The sequence below is a fragment of the Mycteria americana genome, chromosome 2, assembly GCF_035582795.1.
Source record: "Mycteria americana isolate JAX WOST 10 ecotype Jacksonville Zoo and Gardens chromosome 2, USCA_MyAme_1.0, whole genome shotgun sequence".
Classification (NCBI taxonomy): domain Eukaryota; kingdom Metazoa; phylum Chordata; class Aves; order Ciconiiformes; family Ciconiidae; genus Mycteria; species Mycteria americana.
In genome coordinates, this window is record NC_134366.1 from 159,783,852 (window position 1) to 159,805,177 (window position 21,326).

At 42.9% G+C, this 21,326-nt stretch overlaps 1 protein-coding gene across 1 annotated transcript; it reads left to right on the forward strand.

The window, feature by feature from the left end:
- Window positions 1-1,078: 1,078 nt before the first annotated feature.
- On the forward strand, window positions 1,079-20,183 carry SLC30A8 (solute carrier family 30 member 8). Its single transcript, XM_075495763.1, has 8 exons — window positions 1,079-1,158; window positions 9,475-9,679; window positions 13,656-13,794; window positions 15,274-15,427; window positions 15,947-16,136; window positions 16,541-16,646; window positions 18,935-19,069; window positions 20,038-20,183. The coding sequence occupies exons 1-8, from the start codon at window positions 1,079-1,081 to the stop codon at window positions 20,181-20,183; spliced, it is 1,155 nt and encodes a 384-aa protein (XP_075351878.1).
- The last annotated feature ends 1,143 nt before the right edge of the window (window positions 20,184-21,326 follow it).

A 21,326-nucleotide genomic window follows, 5' to 3' on the forward strand; every position in this document is an offset into this window, starting at 1 on the left:
AACCAATTTTTTGCATTTATATGATGTACAAATGTGCCCTCCCTGCCCCCATGAATCTCAGACAGACTGTGTGTTCTGCAAGCTGGGGGAAAGGAGGGAAGATCCCAGCTCATCATATACATATTAGGCTACCCATGGTAAAAAAAAGGCTGCAGAATTTAAATGCAGCACCCCGCATTTGCTCACTGACTATTTCTAATCTCTCCTGCAAAGGCAGTGCACGGGTAGGGATCTCAATCACGGCCTGCTTCTGCTGAGAATACGGTAAAACACAGACAGCGCCAGTGCAAAATTTCCCATTAGCACCGAAGAGCGTGTCTGAGGCCAGGCTGCGAGAGAGGTGAGGCTGGAGGTCTTCTCCTCCCCTCCAGGGACCACGGCTGTCGACAGAACTAACAAACTGAATAAAGCAGAAATAACAACCCGCAGTCCTTCCTGGTGAAATGAAGATTTCAATAACCTGTGTTGCAAACAGCAATAATAAGCAGTCTCTTCTGTTTTGAACCATTAGGAGTGAACGTGCCAGGGGTGGAAATAAGTCTTTAGAGCGATCGCTGAGATTAAAGGTTCTTGCACCAAGCAGGGTGAGGGAGGTGTACTTTCCTCCCAAGCCGAGGAAGCAGAAAGGCAAACAGTGGTTTGCCTGTTTCCAGGCAAATCGGGCTGTTTTAATCACTTTCCTTCTCCCGTTCAGTGCGCCTGCGTGCAGGTCGGTGTGCGCACGGCTGCGCTTGACCCCGAGCCAGCGAGTGGGAGAGCACGCACCCGCCGCGTGACCAAAGAGCCTATCACAGCATCAAACATGGGGGGGGAAAGAAAAAAAAGAGAGGGAGGCCCAAAACCCCCAATCTGACCCGCTCAGCAAGTTGCTGTTTGGCACGTTAGTGACGCCACCAGCACTAGGAAAGCAGCTTTCTCTCGCAGTGGGTTTATTGAGAAGATTATTAAAATCTTTTCATTTCAAAACGTTTGGCAGAGACTTCTGCGTAAGTTGGGAGGACGTTTTTGCCCACATCCACTTCCAACAGAGAAAGGAGAGTTTAAGGGGGGAAAAAGCAAAACCCCACCGACTTTCCTGATGGCTGCCAAAAAGGGTCTTGAAAGAGCTTGCCTTGTGAGCGAGAGAGACACCAAGAAGTACTCCTTGGCCCTAGACAGGTAACACAGCTCTGTTTCCTTCACTGCCCTTGCTTTGTCTTTGAGAGCAATAAGAGATCACCGACCGGCCGATGGACCGCTGAAGTCAAAGTACGGGGAGTTTCACAGTGGGTACAGGGACCATCTTTCACTACTTTCCAAATGTTTTGTTTGATTTTTTTCCTTTCCAAACTTTCTTATTAAATATTTGATGCATTTACTAGACAGTAGCCTGACGTGTCTGCATCTGTGATGGATTGAACCAATCTACTGTTGAAGCAAGTGTCTCCTGCTATGTAGTTTATAAGCTTAGTAGATTTATTGTAGGATGCAAAACCTCATGGATTATGCTGCAATTTTAGGCTGAATTATAATAGTGCTATTGACACCATGTTTGATTCAAGGCTCCTTCATGCTTGAATGTCTAAATAATCTATTTGGTGTGAAAGAAATGTGATGCTGTTAAGGACTTGATCCTGCAAAGCTTTATTCATGTTGATAGCCTATCAGACTTGAAGCTGATACACCTCCCGTGTGCCAGAGGTCCTGTGAGTAAATGCTTGCTTGAGTGAGGAAAGACCCTCTGAAAACATATGCTGTAGCTTGGGTTAAAAAATGAGTATAAATATCTATCACAAAATGGTTTTGCAGTTGAACTTATTTTCATTCTTCCTCTTGACTCAGACCAGCAAGTATTTTTAAAAGAAAATAGCTGCTCAGTTACAGCTTAGCACCTCTTGACATTTCCATTATCTCATTGGTTTTCAGGTTATTTATTGCTTGGCTCTCCTAAAACGTGTGGGACAGAAACTTGGCGTAAACACTGTCAGTTCAAATGGAAATCTGTCTCTCCATGTTCTTATACCGGGGTCACTGCCATCATATTTTAGTCATTTGAGTGTCTGGGTTATTATTTAAATATTATTACAAGGCTCCATAAATATACATGGCACTGTCCAAAATTACTTTTGTGGTAATATTTATATTTTTAAAAGATCCCATATAATTCTGCAGTTCATTTTAGTTACTGAAGAATCTCAGAGCTTTTTTGATAGCTTGCAATTTTGTGGGCACAGCTTCAGTGGTTGCGGTCCTTTGGCCCTTTGCCAGCTCTGGACACAAGGACATCTCTGGATGAAGCCTTTACACAGTGCGGGAAGGGGTGCCCTGAGACAGGGGTAGCTGCGAGGCTGCCTCCTGGGCAAGCCCTCGGTTTCCCTGGATTACCAGGAAGAGGGAATATCGCCAGTGAGAAGAGGGGCAGGGTGCACATCAGGGCCAGTAACCCCCAGCAGCTGATCCTCCCATCTAAGAGCTGGCTCACCTTCTGGAGGATTCGATTTCTTTCTGATAATTATTTCTTAGTTTAGGATTGAAGTTAATTGGGGCAAATCACTGCAACAATTGCAATCGTTGGGCTGATCGCTGCAGATATTCCCAACAGTCCCAGAGCCTGAGGGCCAGTCCCAGGAGGGCTCCATAGCAGAGGTCCTGAGATGGCGGGGTTATGGCAGTGGTAGCACAGCTCCCCAGGAGGAGGAGGAGGAGGACTGGTCGTCCAGGCTGTGGCTTTTGCGCTGCACCTCCTCTCGGCTTTCCTTGCCAGGTGAAGCTTGATTCACTGCATGACTTAATTACTCCGTTCCAGCAATAACCAGAAACAGGGGCTGAGCGCCAGGGTTCCCTCCCATTCGGAGGAGCTGGCAGCTCAGGGGAAGCCCTTGCCCTGCTCCCCCTCGCAGCCCAGCGACCCGGGGTGCCAGCCCGGGGGCCGGAGCCAGCGTGGCGGTGGGGATGCAGCCTGCTGGGCTCGGGCTTGCACAGACCGGCTGCACGCACAGCTTCAGGTGACTTAAGCCGATCAGTAGCAATAAGCTCATCTTAGCCTTTGGTATAAATTACCACATTTTTCCATTCCCTCTTTGTAGGCTTAATGAACAGCTCTAATGCTTTCAACAGAATTTATTATGCACACAGATTGCCTATTTCTTTGCCATCCCCCAGCCTCTTTCTTTTTAATAAATGCCATTATTACAATACACAGGGAACAAAACTGTTTTTATCTTAACCATGTGAGTAGGAAGTCTGAATACAGGCCCCGTTCCCTGAACATAAGGCTGTGGGAGAGAGTGTTTTGTACATGCCAAGCCAGTCTGTAGTCACTAGCGGGTCTGGATGCATTGAAGTCTCCCATGCTGAACTTGAAATGCTTACAAGGGGGTGGGCTTTAGCTGAGCTCTGTGAAAATCAGGTCAGCTGTAGGCTTGTAGGATAATTCAGGTTGGAAAGGACCTCAGGAGGTCTCTGGTCCCACCTCCTGCCCAAAGCGGGGTCGGCTGAGAGATCAAACAAGGATGCTCAGGGCTTTATCTGGTCTAGTCTCGAAAAAAATCTCTCAGGATGGAGACTGCATGACCTAGCTGGGCAATCTGCTGCAATACTGAATTATCCTCACAGCCAATTTTTTTTCTTGTATTCAAGTATTCTGTATTTTTCTTGTATTCAAGTTCAGTCTGAACCTCTCTTGTTTCAGTTTGTGACCATTGTCCTCATCTTCCCTCCATGCACAGCAATAAAGCTCCATCCTCTCAACAACCTCCTCAAAAATATTGGCAGGTTGCTGTTAGGTGCCCCTGAAGCCATCTCTTCTCTAGGCTGGACAAGTCCAGTTCCCTCAGGGCAAGCGCTCCAGCCCTCAACCATCCTGGTGGCCCTCTGCTGAACCTGTGCCAGTTTGTTGATCTTTCCTGTGCTGGGGACTCCAAAACTGGACACAATATTCCAGATGTCTCAGAAGTCTGTTGCAGGTGCAGGACTTTGCATTCATTCTTGTTGAATTTCATACGTCTCCTGTTGGCCCCTTCCTGCAACCTGTCTACGGCAGCCTTGTGCTCCAATGTATCAGCTGCACCCTCGGCTTAGCATCATCTGCCAACTTGATCAGGGTGAACTCCACCTCCTCCTCCAGGTCATGGACAAAGATGTTACACAGACTGGTCCCAGGATAGGACACCACTTCTCACCAGCCTGCAGGAAGGGTATGAACCATAATCGTAACAGAGTCCGAAGCTGAGCACTCAGAACCTCCTGCCTTATGCAAAAATGTTGTCTGCAAGGCATGTCAAGTGAGATTCATATCATCTCTCTTTAACTTAGGTCTGAATTAGGTGTCTAAGATAGTTTTCTATGGTCTTTTCACAATCAATGGTGGTGGTGGGAGAGGATAAATTCTTCAGATGATTAATCATTTGTTATGTTATTTTCTATTTGTTACCACCTATTTAGTGATCTAGATAACCTTTATCAAAGACTAGGGAATGTCTCGACCAAATTCCTGAAGTTTCCATGAATGAAGGCAGGCCAGATGATTTTATTTCTTGCTGACAATAGATCAGTGTAACATTGACCAGAAATATTCAATATCTCACTTCATAAATCAGAGGATTTGCATCAGATTGTACCAGCTATGCTGTGAACTAGATTTTGGCTTGATCCAGCATGGATTTCTGATCATGTTCTTTATATGTCATTATAGTGGGATTTTGAATACCATCACACAAGTGAAACTCAAGGCTTCTAGGCTCAAGCTTTTTGGTTTTATTTTGTCTCTGAGACAAAATGAAAAAAAGAAAAAAAAAAAGAAAAAAAAAAAGAAAAAAAAAGGGGGTAATGCTGAAAGCAGGAAAGATATGTAAAAGCCTTAGGGCTTGTCTTCCTGTAAAAGTTTTTAACACAGGGCACTAACATGACCTGTAGTTATTCCTCTCTATCAGTGAAGCCTTAGGCTTGTAATTCTTGTCTACCAGGCTCCTACCAGTAGGCAAAAAGCTTGAAGTGAGCCTGGGAGATGATTTCTTCAAGTGGAGATTGATTTTCTATAACAAGCTTATAGGGAATATTTTCTTCTTTTTCTGCCTTCCTGCAGGCGATATGAAAACTCTTATGGGATCAAAGAACCCTAATCAAATAAAGGCTTTGCACCACTCCTTGTGCTTTGCAGAAGTCAATGCTTAGGAAAACTTTAGGTGCTTCTTGTGACTTCTGAAGGGTTTTAGCTGTGGGCCCTGTGGTTATATCTCCTTTGTACTGGCTTGCCAGCTGGCCCCTGGAGCACGCAGTATCTTAGGGGACTCAGCAAAACCCATCCCATTGTTTTTGCCCTCATGTTAGGTGCTATGAGGACCCTGTAGAAAGGACTGTGCCTGCCCAGTACTGGCCATATGCTATCTCCATTATGCCCACTTCAATTGTGCCCACTTCATCTCAGAAAGAAAATTAGAACCGAGGTAGTAAGAGGTATGAAACAGAAATTAAATAACTAGGGCACCAGCTCAGAAAATTGATAGTTCGGGGTATAACAATGATACATAAAATCATGAATGATGTGATGAAGGTAAACAGGGAATGGTCACTCATTATTTTTAACAGTACAAGAACTAATTAAAATATCGGGCAGACAGCTTAAGACTAACAAAGGATGCATTATTTTTACACAAATCATAATTAAATCGTGGGACTCAATACTTTCAAGTCAGACGGGTTTGTGCAACCGGGGAGCAGTACCGCTCTGGACATGTTCCTTTCTGGTACTTTGTCCTTACTTATTCCCTCATGCTCATGACGGAGTTTGGATACTTGACTACATGCACCTTTGGTCTAACTCCATGCAGCTATTGTTATACTGTTATGCAGAAGAAACTTTATTGACGATACATTTATGCATACATGGCTAGGCCCTCAAAAATGAGACTAAATAAAATAACCATAGGACAAATTCCCATCTACTAGACATCTAAATATATGCAAATATATAAATATTTGCCTTTGTTTTGTGCCCACAATAAGGAAAAGGAGAATCTGGACAGCCTGGTTATAAACAGGGTCTTAAATGACTTGGAAATATTCAGGATTGGTACATCAGTTGAAATCGGAGTGGTGCCAGCATAAGGGAGGTGACTACGGCTTTGATAAATTTTTCTCTGAAGGCAGTTTCATTATCCTTTCAGGCACGAAAAAATTGCTATTTTCCCTTGTGAAGGAGATGATCTCCTGTGGGAAGTGCAGTGATTCCACATTTTGCTCTTTTGACTGGGGATTTCATAATGGTCTAGGAGGACGGCAATTATTCCCATCAGCCTGCAGATCAAGGCACCCAACAGATCAAGTGAAAACAAACAAAAGGAAGTTGTAATCAAAAGCTCTTGCTAATGATTTGTGTGGAATCTGTAATACGTATCAAAATTTTCTCCTTCCCCCCTTCCGGGCATGACTCAGTAGGAGCCTTTCTGTGACATTCCCCCAACTATCTTTTTTACAAAGGAAAGAGAATTTGAAATGGAGAAAAGATGATTTTGTAATCTGGGACTCTGCTTGCAGTGTGCTGGTGCAGAGATGTGATGCTCAAAGCTACATCTTGCTCTAACACACTCAGAAGGGGTTTATGGTTTGACAGAGCTGATCTCTGCACCTTAAGCTTTTGATTTACACATTTATAAAACTGTCTCTTAGATTCTTTTAATTAGTGGCAGGCTGCTCTTGGAAGAAAAAAATAATGGTTATGCACGGGAGCTGGCAGGAGTCTTCCTGACTCATGGGGCCAGATGCTGCTCTGCAAGTTCAAAGAGAGCAGCAAATGCTTGCCACCTCTGACAAGCGGGACACTTTTATTTAAGTACCCTTTAGACAGAAAAATGTGACAATTGTGGGTTTACGCTGTCTCTGTTTGCTTTTGCATCTGTTCAACAAGATCTGTGAACAGTGCCTTCCCACCCCTCAGTGGTACTCTGAGGTTTTGTTAGCTGATGGAGAGACTTGAAGATTAAAAAAGGGAGGGGGATCACAAAGCGACCTATTTTGTTAACAGCAAGGAATGGATTTGGTGGCTCAGAAATCTGCAGGGATAATTTTGGCATCCCTGCCCTGACAGGCTGTTGAGCTGATCATGACTCATGTCGTTAAGATGATTTTAATGTTCAATGCCAGCTGATGAAAATTGAGTTAAAGGGAAATTAATTTTACATGCAAACTATAGAAAAGCATTGGAAGTTAACTCCAGAGAGGGATCATGAGAAAGAAAAACTTGCATGCCCTGATCTCCAGGGGACAGTGAGAGAACTAGAGTATTTTATTCAGCCATCTGGAAGGAATCAATTTGTGGTACCTTCTGAGTCTAATTAATCAGGAAAATATTGTAGATAAGTGACACAGTGCACATGAGGAGCCTGATGAATGTAAAACTAAAGGACTGGAGAAGGACTGGCTAGCAGGTACCCCGGCTGCCAGATGGGCAGCGCATTCCCCGGACGGTCCAGCTCCCATTTATTTGTTGTTGTGAGGAAAATAAAGGAAAACACTGACAAAAGGGCTAAGAAAACTCACTGTCTCCAGGCATCAGGCATTAAATCTGACCAGTTGCTCTTTCACGCAAGCTCCTCACGTACAGTGGGAACCCGTGAGCAAACAGAGACCACATGCTAACCTGGCCGGGAAACAAGCTGACTCAGGGGAACATGTTGCATCCTTGGAACTTCTCAATAATATTTACGAAACCAGATCCACGCTGATTATCTACAGTTGCAGGGCTTGACTGCCAAGGTGGGTCAGCTCTTCTCCTTCCACCAGTACCTCCGCGGTGCTGATGAACACAACGAGGGGCCGAGGCATCCGCAGCTCTGTGGCTGCCTTTGCCTCTGGCCCATTGGTGGGGTGCAGGCTGCGGGGCACCTGGCAGGACTTCTGGCCCGCTGAGCAGATACAGCCCTCTCAGGCTGCCCAAAAAGGCAGCTGGAGAAAGCTTATGACTTCAGTGCAATTTTTTTTCTTGACACCAACTGCTGCAGATTGGCTGCCACTGGCATGATTTCTTTCCAGCGAGATTTTAGGCATCTTGACACTTCCATAAACAGTGCAGAAATGCTACAGAAAGTTGCCGAGATTCATGTACCTCCCCGAGCACAGGTCTCCTTCACTCAACTGAAGAAACAACTCTTCCTGGTCCCAAAGGAAAGTCCTTAGTCAGAATGAGGAAAAGAGGCTGTTATTACTGGGGACAGCTAACCCCACGTCATGCCCCCAGGCTGATTTCAGACTCAGAAACAGCAGTGGAGTTTGCTGTGTTCCCAGACAGGCTTGTGGACTATGGCCCTGCACAAACAGACCTCAAATAGCTGTTAATGCGTGGTTATATGGATGTTACATATGTGCACCTGGGCAGAATTCACCTTTTGATGCCACAGTGCGCTCCCAAAAGTCTCAGTACACGGCAGGGGATGTTTTACCAACGGGACTATCACATTAGGAGCGGCTGTGGCAACAAACGTTGTATCTGGAGAAACATAATGGTTTTCAGTCGAGTCTCCTAGGACAGGGTTTAGGGGTTTTTTTTTGCCATTTGGGCTCTTCTCAGTTGAGAGATAAGGAGGAGGGAATGTCCTTGCTTACCAAACCGCCTTGGGGCCTCCCCTGGGGGAGTCTCTGGGCTGCTCTAGTGAAAGCACCAGATGTCATGGTCATCCAGGAGCTCCTGCAGGTGCAATGCAATGTGCTTGGCCCTGGACCTCTCTACCCCCATCCCATACTGCCTATGCAGGAGCCCTGAGAAGGACAGCACTGAGGTTCTGTGGCAGAGCAGATTTGGCTGGGAAATCATCCTGTGATGGAGCAATGCTCAGAGCCACTTCTGCTGAACTTCTTGCCTTTCTATGAAATCAGTGGCACAAAGGGATCAGCATACTATGGAGAATTGATTTCTTCGATTTTTTAAGTGCCTTAGAAACTTTTGGGCTAATATTTTCTATGCTCAGGCCCTGCTGGAAGATTGACAGTTTTTGTACGTATGTGGAAATTTGAGATAAAATAGTTCTGCATGCAAAGAGAGAAGTATCTTTAGTGAACTATATTTGAGAAAAAGAAGATTTTTTTTTTAATAGTCTTCCTGACAAAGCTGTTGGGAATAAAAAACTGAAATTTTCCATAGAATCGTCTCCATGCTATGCTGAATTTGGTTACTATTTGCATGAGGTATGACTTTTTGAAAATCACACGGTGTGCATAAAATACACAGCCTAAGAAAGTCACCCTGTGTTTCATAAACTGCTAAATGATGTAGGAGAGCCCAAAGAGCTGGGAAACACAGCCAGAGCAGTCATTTCATGTGCAGCTCCCTCCTGCAGAGCCCTGCATGTGCGAGCAAGCCTCTTCTATGAGCTGCTCCGCTGGTCCCAACGTTGCTTTTATCCTTCGAAAGCATTAATTACATAGTTTCTGAGACTGCAGGGCTAGACGCCCAAATAACCAGGGTTTTTCTTTTTTAACCTTCTGTTTCTTTCAATCCCGAAGGATGAGCCGGCATCAGAAGAATTTAAATGAAGAGAGGCAGCAGCAGGAAGCAGAAGATACTGAAGCTAATCCAGCGTATCACTGTCACGACTACTCACAGGCCTACGAGAACAGAAAAAGGGAGCAGCATCAAGCCAGGAGGAAGCTCTGTGTAGCATCAGTAATTTGCATCTTCTTCATGGCTGCTGAGATTACAGGGGAGTATGTTTGCTCAGAGAGCTCGGTGTGGTGCCCAGCACAGCCATACTCATGCCCTTTTGCACCTACTCTGAGTGCAGTGACCCATGGTGCACCGAGATGAACCCACCTGTGATAAAATAACTCTCTCCCCAGTCTTTAAAAGAATTGTGGGGGTTTTTTAAAGTGAAATTATCAAAATATTTTCATATATTCATTTAAGGATTGCATCTGGGTAGGAATACAAGGATCAGTTAATGGTTCTAAACTGTTCGTGCAGGTCTTCCTTAAGCTCGGCTAAAAGTGGCTAGCATGTCTTAGCATCATGCCACAAAAGGTTCCTAATAAATTGGTTTACATTTTTTGGAAAAGATTAAAAGATTTTACATGTTTATCCAGGCCAATGAGACCTCAGCACTGATGAAGGCTGCTAGCAGCAGGATCTGATATTAAATGCAACAGTCTTTACAAAATCCAGGGAAATCCAGGGCCAGATTCACCATCTGCTTTTCTTCAGTTAAGTCAATGTGTTTATAACAGGGCACATTTATCTTTTAAACTGGCCTGCTGGTGTGTCTCTGGATCAATGGAAGATTATTCCCCCGTCTAATTACCATTTGCTTCTTTGTAGGACCTATCCTACAATATCCAACACAAGTTTTTGGCTCGCTCATAGAGCATTAGCTTTCATTTTGTCCCACCGATCTGCTCTCTGCATGGCTTCTGTGGTATTTATACCCACCTGATAGTTCCTGGCTCTTTAATTTCCCCTTCTCCGCGGTGAGGTGAGGTAAGGTAAGGCATGAGGAACCCCACGGGCTTTCGCCACATGTGCCCCAGGGGATGTAACAAAAAATCAGCCAGGAAGGCCTCTGAAATCCATGTTTTCCCTGCTTCAGCATCTCTGGAGCCCCATGAAAATGAAATAGAAAGGCTTTGTCTTCCCCACAGGTGAGAAGTGGAGGCAATGAAAGAGCTGCTGCATTTCTGCCTTCTCCCCTGGCTGCCAAACCCAGCAGGGACTTCTCCAACTCTTCCCTCCCACACGCTTCATCCGCGTGAAGCCCCTTTGTTTGTAGGTCACGTGCACTTCCCCATGAAAACCGGTGCATACCACTAATCTCCATGCAGTAATTTCCAGTGCCAGAAGTAATGCATTATTAACAAAACCATATAATCAGTAGGCTTAAGTCTGGTGAATGCGGCAATGCTAGAGGATAATTGGAAGGACAGATGATATGTTAACTAAATGTTTCATTTTGCTTAATGAATCATACAGCTTTTTTGCAGTGACAGCTTAAGTAACAGGCTTGAAGACCATTTTGCTTCAGACCATTAAACTTTGACAAACCAGTTATTAACTGCAGTTACAGACAGCAGTCTATGGAGATTTTTGTAATTATGAACCATACATTTAATTTTTTTAATCGTTAGGCTAGACAGCCTGTGCCTGATGATTGACTATTGAGTGACTGACAGTTTCTACTGCTTTGTGGTATACAAAGCTATAAACATCCATTGTGGCTAATAGTAAGTCATAAAGGCCACTTGTTGGGAGTATTGATACAAAGCAATAAAAGCCTGTAACTATTACACAGGCTTTACTCTTGAAAATAAATAACATGTTCTCCTTCCTTCTCCTCTTAAGGGCAAACAGCTTCCATGGGCATTATTACACTAAACAGAAGAAACAAAGCTGCATCACTCTCAAAGAGGTTGAAAAGTTGTGCTTCTTTGAATCCCTAGATCTTTCCCGTGATATTTTTGCTCAAACCATCTGCGCTGGCCCTTACTGCTCTCCCAAAAGGGGCACCGTTGGCTAGGCCTGATACACCACCTGTCTCCGAAAGACAATTATCTTCTGTTCTTCTAATGCAGATCCATCACAATCTCCATCGATTTGGAGATATCAGTCAAACCAATGACACCCTATGTACAGCCCTAATATAAAAATGCTTTCCAAGGGTTTTTAGTGACTAAGGACCAAATGTGGATTTCAAAGTACTTTATTTCCATTTGGGCACTAGAAAGAGAGACAAAACCTGGCATGTGTCATCATGTCAAAAAGGAATATAAAGGCTTGACCAGGTTGCTAAGATAAGCAGATTGAGATCTCAGAAACTCTCTCAAGGCATTAGTTATGCCAGCAATACATAAAATAATAATTTGCCAACATTTTTCAAAGATGGCAGGCTAGAAGCAAGCTTTTGTAATGCTGTCCCACAGAACATGGAAATACAGTATCTAAAATGCAATAGGGTTTTCCAGGCAGCTTGTGCTCTACATGTTTATTTGCTGAAAGGTAGCTGATGCCTTGGTTGCTAACATCTGTGCACTGCCAGACAAGCCTGCTTCCCCCTGCTATGCAAAATTGCTTCTCACTTGGGAAACAGCTACCCTGCAAACAGTGAACGTCTAGGAGCTGTGTCATGACCAAAAAGTGTATGTGCATTTACACCTGCTCATGTTCTGGGAAATCCCCTTTCTGCTGAATTTTTCATTTTACTGCAAGGAATGAGATGCCCACAAATTCTGCAGTCATGTCTGCTCCCTTTTGGGAAGCAACTTTCAGGCAGCTGTAAATGGGATGTATAGGGAGGCAGCAGAAAAAAAATAATATATGCCCTATATGTGCAATATGCGTTCTCCTGCAGGGACAAACCATACAGTATTAGGTATTCTAATCTAAAATCTGCATATGGGAGGAAATTAAACAGACAGTCCATCCTGCTGGCATGAAGACTTTCCATCTAAAAAGAAACAAAAGATGTGTCTACATGCCCCTTTGGCAGTGGTATCTTGCCAAAGGTATAAATGAGGCATTTTATGAAGTTTTTCAGGATTCATTGATTCTCATATGGGTTGTGGTCAGGAGAAACAGGTGAGCTGAAATTAATTAAATGACTGAAGAAAGATGGAAATATATTGCCGAACGCAGAAACTAGGTGATTTGGCTCTATTATTTCACATTTCCATTTTTCTACATTTCCACTCTGATGAAAAGATTCCCCTGCTAAAACAAGTTGGCAGGACAGCTTCCTGCCTGTGAGCCTTGTCTTCTCCTGCAGCCACCAGCAGCTGGGGTAGTTTAGAGCAATCTTTTAGTTTCTTTGGATTTGCCTTTAGCCCTGAGACATGGTTAGAAGAATTTGGCAAAATAATGATATTTGGCTTTACTGGGTAAAAGAAATGTGGTTTCAGATAACCTAAAATGGCTTGGGTTTTTTTCAGAATTCACATGAAACCAAAACCCCCCAAAGTAAAATGACATTCGGCCACATTTTTCCAGCACTAGCAGCAAAATTAAATCATGCATTACAGATGCAAAATGATAGATTAGTCCTGCAAACAGAACATTTTTCTCTATGCCCTCACCAAAATGGCTGGTTGTTTGTCACCGCTCTTCTGCTGGGACCTTTCCTTTTACTCCTGTTTTAGTTGCCTGTGACAAATAAAACGTCGGGCATCCAGCCATCCAAAACTCAGGAAGAACATGCATATTTTCCTATAACACCAAAACTCAGGAAGAACATGCATATTTTCTTATAACAAATAGGAAATTAATCCCATAAGCTAAGAGTCTGAATATTTACACATACATAAAAATATTAGCAATCTGTGAAGAGATAGTGGGAGGATACTGGAAATGTGATCCCTAATACTGCTTTTCACCAAGAAATTTGATATTAAAATAGTTACAGTAAACCAGTCCAAGACTAGTATAACCACAGCACTAATGTATCACAACTCCTATTGTCCTGAGGACTCTCTCTCTCTCTGTCAGGCAAAGAAATTCAGCTTATTTCTTTCTATTAATGCATATCTTTCACTGCATGCATGAGGTACAAATGAAACTAACTTTGAAGAGTGTTGAGTCGTGTATGATCACTGAAAATGGAATGTTCCCTTTGATTCACAGCAAAGCAGGTCTCGCATTTGATCTGGTCAACTCCAACTTCTGGCCAGAGCCATGATACGGACGCGTGTTTCACACAGGTGGGCAGATTGCCGGCAGCCTGGCGGTGATCACCGACGCGGCACACATCCTGGTGGACCTGACAAGCTTCCTGATCAGCCTCTTCTCGCTGTGGCTTGCCTCCAAACCTCCCACCAAGCAGCTAACTTTCGGGTGGCACCGAGCAGGTAGCAAATATATCACAGTATGAACATGTGGAATGGGAAAGGGAAGTCATCATAGCCAGGGACTGGAAAACATGCCAGTGTCCATCACAGGTCTGCAGATATTGTGGAGTATATGCACACATGCACACAGACATTCATGCAGGTGCTCGTGATAGCTCTTGTCTCCTTTCATGGCAATGATACCATAGCCATCACCACCTTCCGTTGGGCCAGGTCTGCAGCATTTCAACCTGTAACTTGCAGAAAATAAACCCACCAGGTTTATCACAAAATATAAACACCATGCTTTATGTTAGCTTCTCTCTACCTACTTTTAAGCAAAACTAGATTTCCCTGTCAGTGCCCTTTCATTCGTTATTTGTCAGTTTTAGACAAAATGGTTATTTTGATAAGCATCTGGAGCCTGGACTGCTGCAAAATGTGTGAGCCTCACAAAAATATATTCAAAATCATAAGCTGAGTTTCAACTGCTTTCAGGAACTGACAGTGGAGGTCTGTGCGAGTGCTTTGCTCTTTCTGGCTGTCTACGGCCTTTCACTTCACTGTGAAAGGGAACTTTCATTTTCCTTGGTATTGTCTCAGTTGTGCTCATAAAGTGCCACATTTACCCATTCAAGTCACATGGCAATTACTAGTCCCACATCCTATTAAAAACATGCTGCACGTTCATACGAACAACCCCGGACCTCGCCTATGGCAGTGCAATAAAAGGTGGCCTTGGGGACTGGATTTATTTGAGCCCAACTCAGAGCCAATAGAGACGAAATTAAATTTTGCTGCCCCAGGGAAAAAATAACTTCTTTTGTCCTCATCACCACTGGTGGCACAAAAATGATTTTGTGGCATTGGCAGGATGAGTCCCAGGAGAGAGGAAGGAGAGGTTTTGCTGGCAGGACCTCGCTGGGGGCTGTCACTGCCTTTCTGAAGTGTGAAGTGACAAGAGGTGTGCAGAAACAAGAGAGGCTGTTGGAGGGGGATTATGTCTGCCAGGGCCTTTGGGTGAGCCGTGCCGCTCTCCTTCCCTCCAAGCTCTGCTCCCGTGACCGAGATAATCTTGTTGGGGGAGGAGGGCTGGTTCCTGGGGCCTTCAAACCACAGGTGTAAAAGAATTGCTCTTTTATCCTTCCTTACCTTTACAACTCCTTTTGCTCCTCCCAAAATTCCCCAAATGATCTTTTTAATCTCTCCAATTTCTCCAAATGCCACATGAACTCAACACTGGAATGGGCACAAAAGTAGGAGCAGGTAGAACAGGGTTAGGCCACCACATGCATAGAGCTGCCCTGGGCAGCCACTGGATTTGCTATGCCCAGAACGGGTTTTGGCCCATTCTTTGTGAGCATCAAGGCTGCCAATACACAAGAAGTAACTCTGCTGGCTGTAAAGCTCACAAACCTGGAACCAGTACCATCAATCCCTTAAAATCTCTTGCGTTTCTGTTATGACTCCTGTTAAAATCAGATTTTTTTTAACTCCTAGAAATTCTGGGGGCTTTGATATCTATGATAATCATTTGGATGGTGACTGGTGTGTTGACATATTTGGCTAGCATGAGGCTGCTACACCCTGATTATGATATTGATGCTACAGTGATGCTCATTACCTCTGCTTGTGCCGTGCTCGCCAACATCCTGTAAGTTACTTTGTTTTCCTCTCCATACAACTTTTGAACCTTGAACCTGCTGCTGCATTTCAATAAAAAACAATAGAGGGATATTGGCCTCAAAACCATTAAGCGTTTATGAGTTTCATGAGAATATGGAAAGGGTTAGAGAAAAGAGATCCTGCTTCTCATTGAAGGCTGCGGTTGCTTTCCTACTTTCTGTTAGCTGCCACACTGGGAAGGGAAATTATAAATGCACAAACTCCAGGAAAAGATTAATCTCCATCTCACTTTTTATTAGATGGCAGAACATTCAAGAACTCTATAGAAAATGAGGCCTCATTAATTCCCCTGTTCACTGACTTTCTTGTTTGTAGAAAAAATACTGAATCACCTAGGAATTATCTGCTTAGCCACTCTGTATTTTTACCTAATGTGTCTGATTTTACTGTTCAGCATTCAGAAGTGAGAGGATTGATGACGTGTGACATCACTGCTTTCAGAGATGCAGTAACCCCACTGAGATTTGCAGCTTTACATCTCTTGCAGACTAAGCCTGATTCTGCACCAGACCGGCCACGGGCACAGCCATGGGGCACAAGCCAGGGAACACGTGTCGGCCCCTCCGGAAAAGGCAGCTCTGAGCAATGCCAGTCTGCGGGCAGCCTTTGTGCACGCCATCGGAGATCTATTCCAGAGTATTAGTGTGCTAATTAGCGCTCTTATCATCTTCTTTAAGGTTAGTTTTATTAGATCACTCGCCTTCCTTGCAATTAAGGAGAACAGTTATTTTCATAGCATTGTGACACTAGGTACTATGTAAAGATTTTCTCCGTCTTAATGATATACATTGTAATTTAGTCGAAGACAATTATACTTATTCTTGGGAATTGAAATGACTGTTGAGAGTGTAACACTTGCTTCTGGGTGTTTCAACTGCAAGGAGGATGCTTCGGTGTCTCTCCCTTTCTTCGTCTGTAGCACCTTCATTCCCTGTGCTGAGGCTCCCTAACTGGCAAAGGAGGTCAGCACTCATTCTGTACTAGATGAATGGAATATATTATTCTTTGAGATTAACTAATTAAAAATGGCAATAACCAACAATAATGAAATTAACAAAGTGATGTGTTCGTATTTTTCTAGCCAGAATACAAAATAGCTGACCCAATCTGCACATTTGTGTTTTCCATCTTTGTTTTGGCAACCACCATCACCATTTTAAGGGATATTTTGATTGTGTTAATGGAAGGTAGGACCTGATTCCAGAATCAATAGTTATATTTTGGTTTTTTTCTCTCTCTTTCTCCATAACACTTATACTCGCTGACAAAAGTATAATAGCACACTTCTGTATCAGTTTCCAATATTCTCATAATTCTGATCATACTTTAAACCTAATTACAATTTTAATCAAAACTGTTTTCTAACATTGCACTAGAAGATTTATACATATGCCAGTTTTCATAAAAATCTGTGTACTGGTGTTTTGCTAATGAACTCCCTACGTGTTCCTAAAACTAAGTTGCTTTTGTTTGTCGCATGTGTAACATTGCTTTTTATCACCCATTTGGCATATGAGATGTCTACTCACTTTGTTGATTGTGTAATCCCTTTACCCATGTGAAATACAAGTCTTTGCCAAAAAAAAACCAAAGAAAAGAAAAAGACTGTGCTTTGAACTGTGTCTGTGAAATAAGATGAGTGCAAGAGGCAGAAGTTGAAAAGATTTTAAGTTATGCCAGTCCAGAACAGCAAGCTGATGGAGCTTTCCAGTCATGTTCAGGTGCAAGGGAATAGACAATTCTCAGCACATCATCAGCAACAAGAACTAGGCTTAGCAATATTTAATCCTGTCAGCTATGGGCCTGAACATTTGATTTGCAAGGCCAAATGACTTGAGCAGTCATAGATGCATGTTTTTGCCTTCCTTACACTGAATAATATAATGCAACCTCTTTCTCAGCTATGAAGACATAAGGATTAAAGGGAAAAGTAGCTCTAACAGTTTAGGTTTTGAATGGATATGAGTTACTCAGTGTGACTGTCTCTGTGGCTATTTACTTCTCTCTTTGCACCTACTTCTGTTTCAAGAAAGAAAATTTCCAATATAGTTTTACAGTAAAGCTTCATTCTAGGGTTGGTTTGCTTTCAGTGATTGTGAGATAGAGATACACTTGTGTAGAAGTGTACCTAGACAGAGTGCAGCAACTGGCTTTATCTTGGGTGCCAAAAAATCAGAGGATCTCTTGATGACTGAAAAAAATCAAACTACTAGGAAGGCCTGGCAGCCCCTGACACTCAGGGGTCTCTTTCTCAGAGCAGTGATTCCCAGCTTCTGTAAGCAGTGCTGACATGCCAAAATTGGCAATGCTCTGTTCCCTTCTGCAGCAAGCCCCTTTACGCTGTCCTTCTGGGGAGGTCTCTGAAGCCAGACTCCTGCCTTCAAAGTAGTATATTCTGCCCAGAATTTTCTAAAGAGAAATTGGATGTTGGAGCTGGTATTGGAAGTGGCTTTTACCCCATGCATCCAGTCTGTCCCGGGGTGTCAGCCCCACAGCCCCTGCGACTGACTCTGTCATGCAGGCACTGACTATCCATAGTTTCTCTAACGAGCACGTGCATGTCAGCATCATATTCTACTAAGTCAGTACTCCGTATAGCATGCCATTCTTGTAATAAACAGATAGGACAAAGCATAACAACACTGAGGTAATTAACGATTACAAATAATTATCAGTTATGGTATGAAAGACAAAATTAATCAATACTATGCTTATCATTATTATACTTCCTAATTGGTGGCATTAAAAATATTCTTCAGTTTACTGATCCAAGTGAAGCACGATGAGCATTGCTGTTCATGTGGGCATAGAGGTGTATTGCCAAACTCCCAGGTCTCACTCCAGGGAATATCTGTAGTTAAATTCCTTGGTCAAATTTGGATTTAGATTAAACTCTGAATTTCATTTTGCAACGCACCCTATCACAATTGTCCTCTCTCTGAATGAGGGTCATCATCATCTTTTCTAAGAAGGCTCATCTAGGAAAACAATCTCTGACCTACTCAATAACTAGACCTGGGATCTAATCTCATCTAAGATTCCTGAGTCAAACCATTTTTATTTTTATGTTTGTCTTTCCCTCTGTGCTAAACAGATGCTTCTCTATTGTGTAAATGTATTGAGGACAGAAGCCCTCAGAGGTGCTCAGGTGATGCCATAAAATCTGCACTTACAGAAGATGTTGGTGCAAAACTAGGACATGATCTGGCTAAACATCTCACTTCCCTATGTAAACTGGACCCTCAGAGCATCTCCTAAGACATGCATGAGTCTCATTCTTCCACGGAGAAGTACAAAACAAGGGATAGGATTAAATTTTACAGTGAACTCTGAAATAGGCAGGCTTTCCGAAGCATTGAGTATTTTATAAAAATTATACAGCTAACTGAATAAAGGTTCAGGATGCATTTCCCTCTAACGATCATCATTCCTATCTCTTCAAAATATTTTCTTCCCACCACTTTCTCCTTTTAAGGAACATCAAAAGGATTTGCTTATGATGCCGTGAAAGCAAGAATTTTAGCAGTTGAGAAAGTGGAGTCTGTTCACAACCTTCATCTTTGGTCTCTGACAATGAATCAAACTATTCTATCTGCTCATGTTGCTACAGGTCAGTAAATTTCTGTAAACAGGGAGTAAGTATTCAGCTGCTGCCTAGTAAAGGTCAGTCTCTGCTGATTGGGATACAACTGACTGTATATCTGTTGCTTGTTAAAACAAATGTCATCATTTTGTTAGAAAAATAACAACAACAACAACAAAAGCTCTCAAATCCTCCTCCCAGAAATCTTGCCAAAACAACAGGGACCTCTACTTAGCCCAAAACTTGAAAACTGCAGAGGTTGTGGAGCAAGGAAGTAAACTGTAAGATATTTTAAATAAATCAGAAGAATTAGACCCAGGCTGGATTTTTCTCACAATATCAAATAGATTTTGGAGCGGATTTGTCAATGCAAATTCCTGATGCATCTCCGGCTGTAAAACAATCTTTAAAACATAGCTTGGAGTGTAGAGGTAACTCCAGGAGAACAGTTCATCTTTAAAAATATTTTTTTTAAATGTAGTCTTTATCCCTGTTGACAAATTGTCCCCTACCCAGATCAATTTTCTTGTTTATCTGTTTGCTTTGTACATGTTAAGGTTTATTTAAGGAAAAAATTCCACCTGCATTTGGCCAAGAACAGGTTCAGAGGCAAAGTCCCCCATGGAGTCCCCACTTCCCAAAAAGAGTGGGTCTATCAGCCACCTGAATCACTTGGCACTGTTGCTACTCCTTGACTGGATGAACTAATCTTTATTAAGTATTCCTGCTTTCCTCCAGTCTTCTGCCAAACTGAATTTCTTTGGTGATTACTCTTAGCTCAGGTCTTGCCAAAATTGCATATTCCGACCACATTTGAATGAACAAACTTTTGCTGACATGCAGGTTCCTGAAAGGAGGATAAAAAGGACAAGAAACACTTCTCAAAACAAACTTCTTGTTGGAATTTTGCGAATAGTTTCTGTCAGTAAACACTTACTCTTCTTTAAAGTACTATATCATATGCATTTTGATTATTTTCCTCTTGCTATCTATAGCAGATGCAGCGGACAGCCAGAAGATTTTGAGAGATATTACTGAAGCCCTGTTTGAGCACTACAGCTTCCACTCCATCACCATTCAGATTGAACTGGGAGAAGATCAGAAACGAGACTGTGTCTTCTGTCAAGAGCCCAGGGATTAAAGGGAGCAGTATGCTATGCAAAATAACTATCACCCCTCTTACAGGTCAATGGAGACTATATGTGCTGGTTGTATGTAAATGATTGACCACAAATAGTAATTAACTGAACTAAAAAGCCCTGCCACTGCAAGCAGTGCATGGACCTTTATTTGTTGGTACCATCTACCAGGAGAGAACATGTATTAGGTCCATCCATCAGCTAGATTACCTGTCCATCAGTGGTTACTTTCAATTACAAGCGAAAGTACCTAAATTATTCTTGACTAGAGCAGCAGATTGGCACTAAAGAAACATTTAAGAGTGCCTGTTTGTAATCACAGGTAACAAAAAACTAATCAACCTTCAAATTACCAGCAGCCCAATTATCACAAAATGTAATGAAATGTAAGTTTGGTGTCAACAAAGCTCAACACTTACTCAGGATAAAAGAGAAAATTTAAATTAGCACAAGCGATGAAGAGATCTGGGAAATAAAGAGATGGTGGCATGTGCTTTCCCTGCCTTTTGGCAGACACTCTTCCTCCTGCATACTAAGGGAAGTATCAGATGTGCACCACATTCTGCAGAGTAGATCACAAGAGGTTTCGCTCCATTCACATCTGGCAAATAGCTCTTTGGGTTTTAGCTAGCCCTATCTATTTTTCAGGTAGCCAGCCCTCAGACAAACTCTTTTCTGCCAGACAAGGGTAGTATTCTCTACTATCAAGACAACCCATAACTTACATCACACTGCATCATGATAAGTTGTGATGGAACATTTGTAGTGGATTTTTGGGTGTCCATGTCACAAGGTACCACTGGGTCGTGACAATAAAACAGACCAGGTGCTCCTAGAAAAGGAAAAAATAAATAGGACAAGGAAAGACTGTGGGCCAGTGTGAACATCACATCTAGCGTCCTTCATAGGATGGCCTGTGGGCTGTTACCCAGTAATGCTACATCCCTGAAGTTATATCAGATAATTAAAAAACCCTTTGGCATATCACACCACCATTCACTGTACAGGGAAGGGACGTGCCTCTCCTTCAGGCAGCTAATTCCCAGATTCCTTAACAGGATGTGCTAAATCTTCCTCTTCTGCATACCTGGCAATGGTTACTGCAGAACTGGGAACAAAGAGTCAGGTTTTGCTGCAGTGCCTCT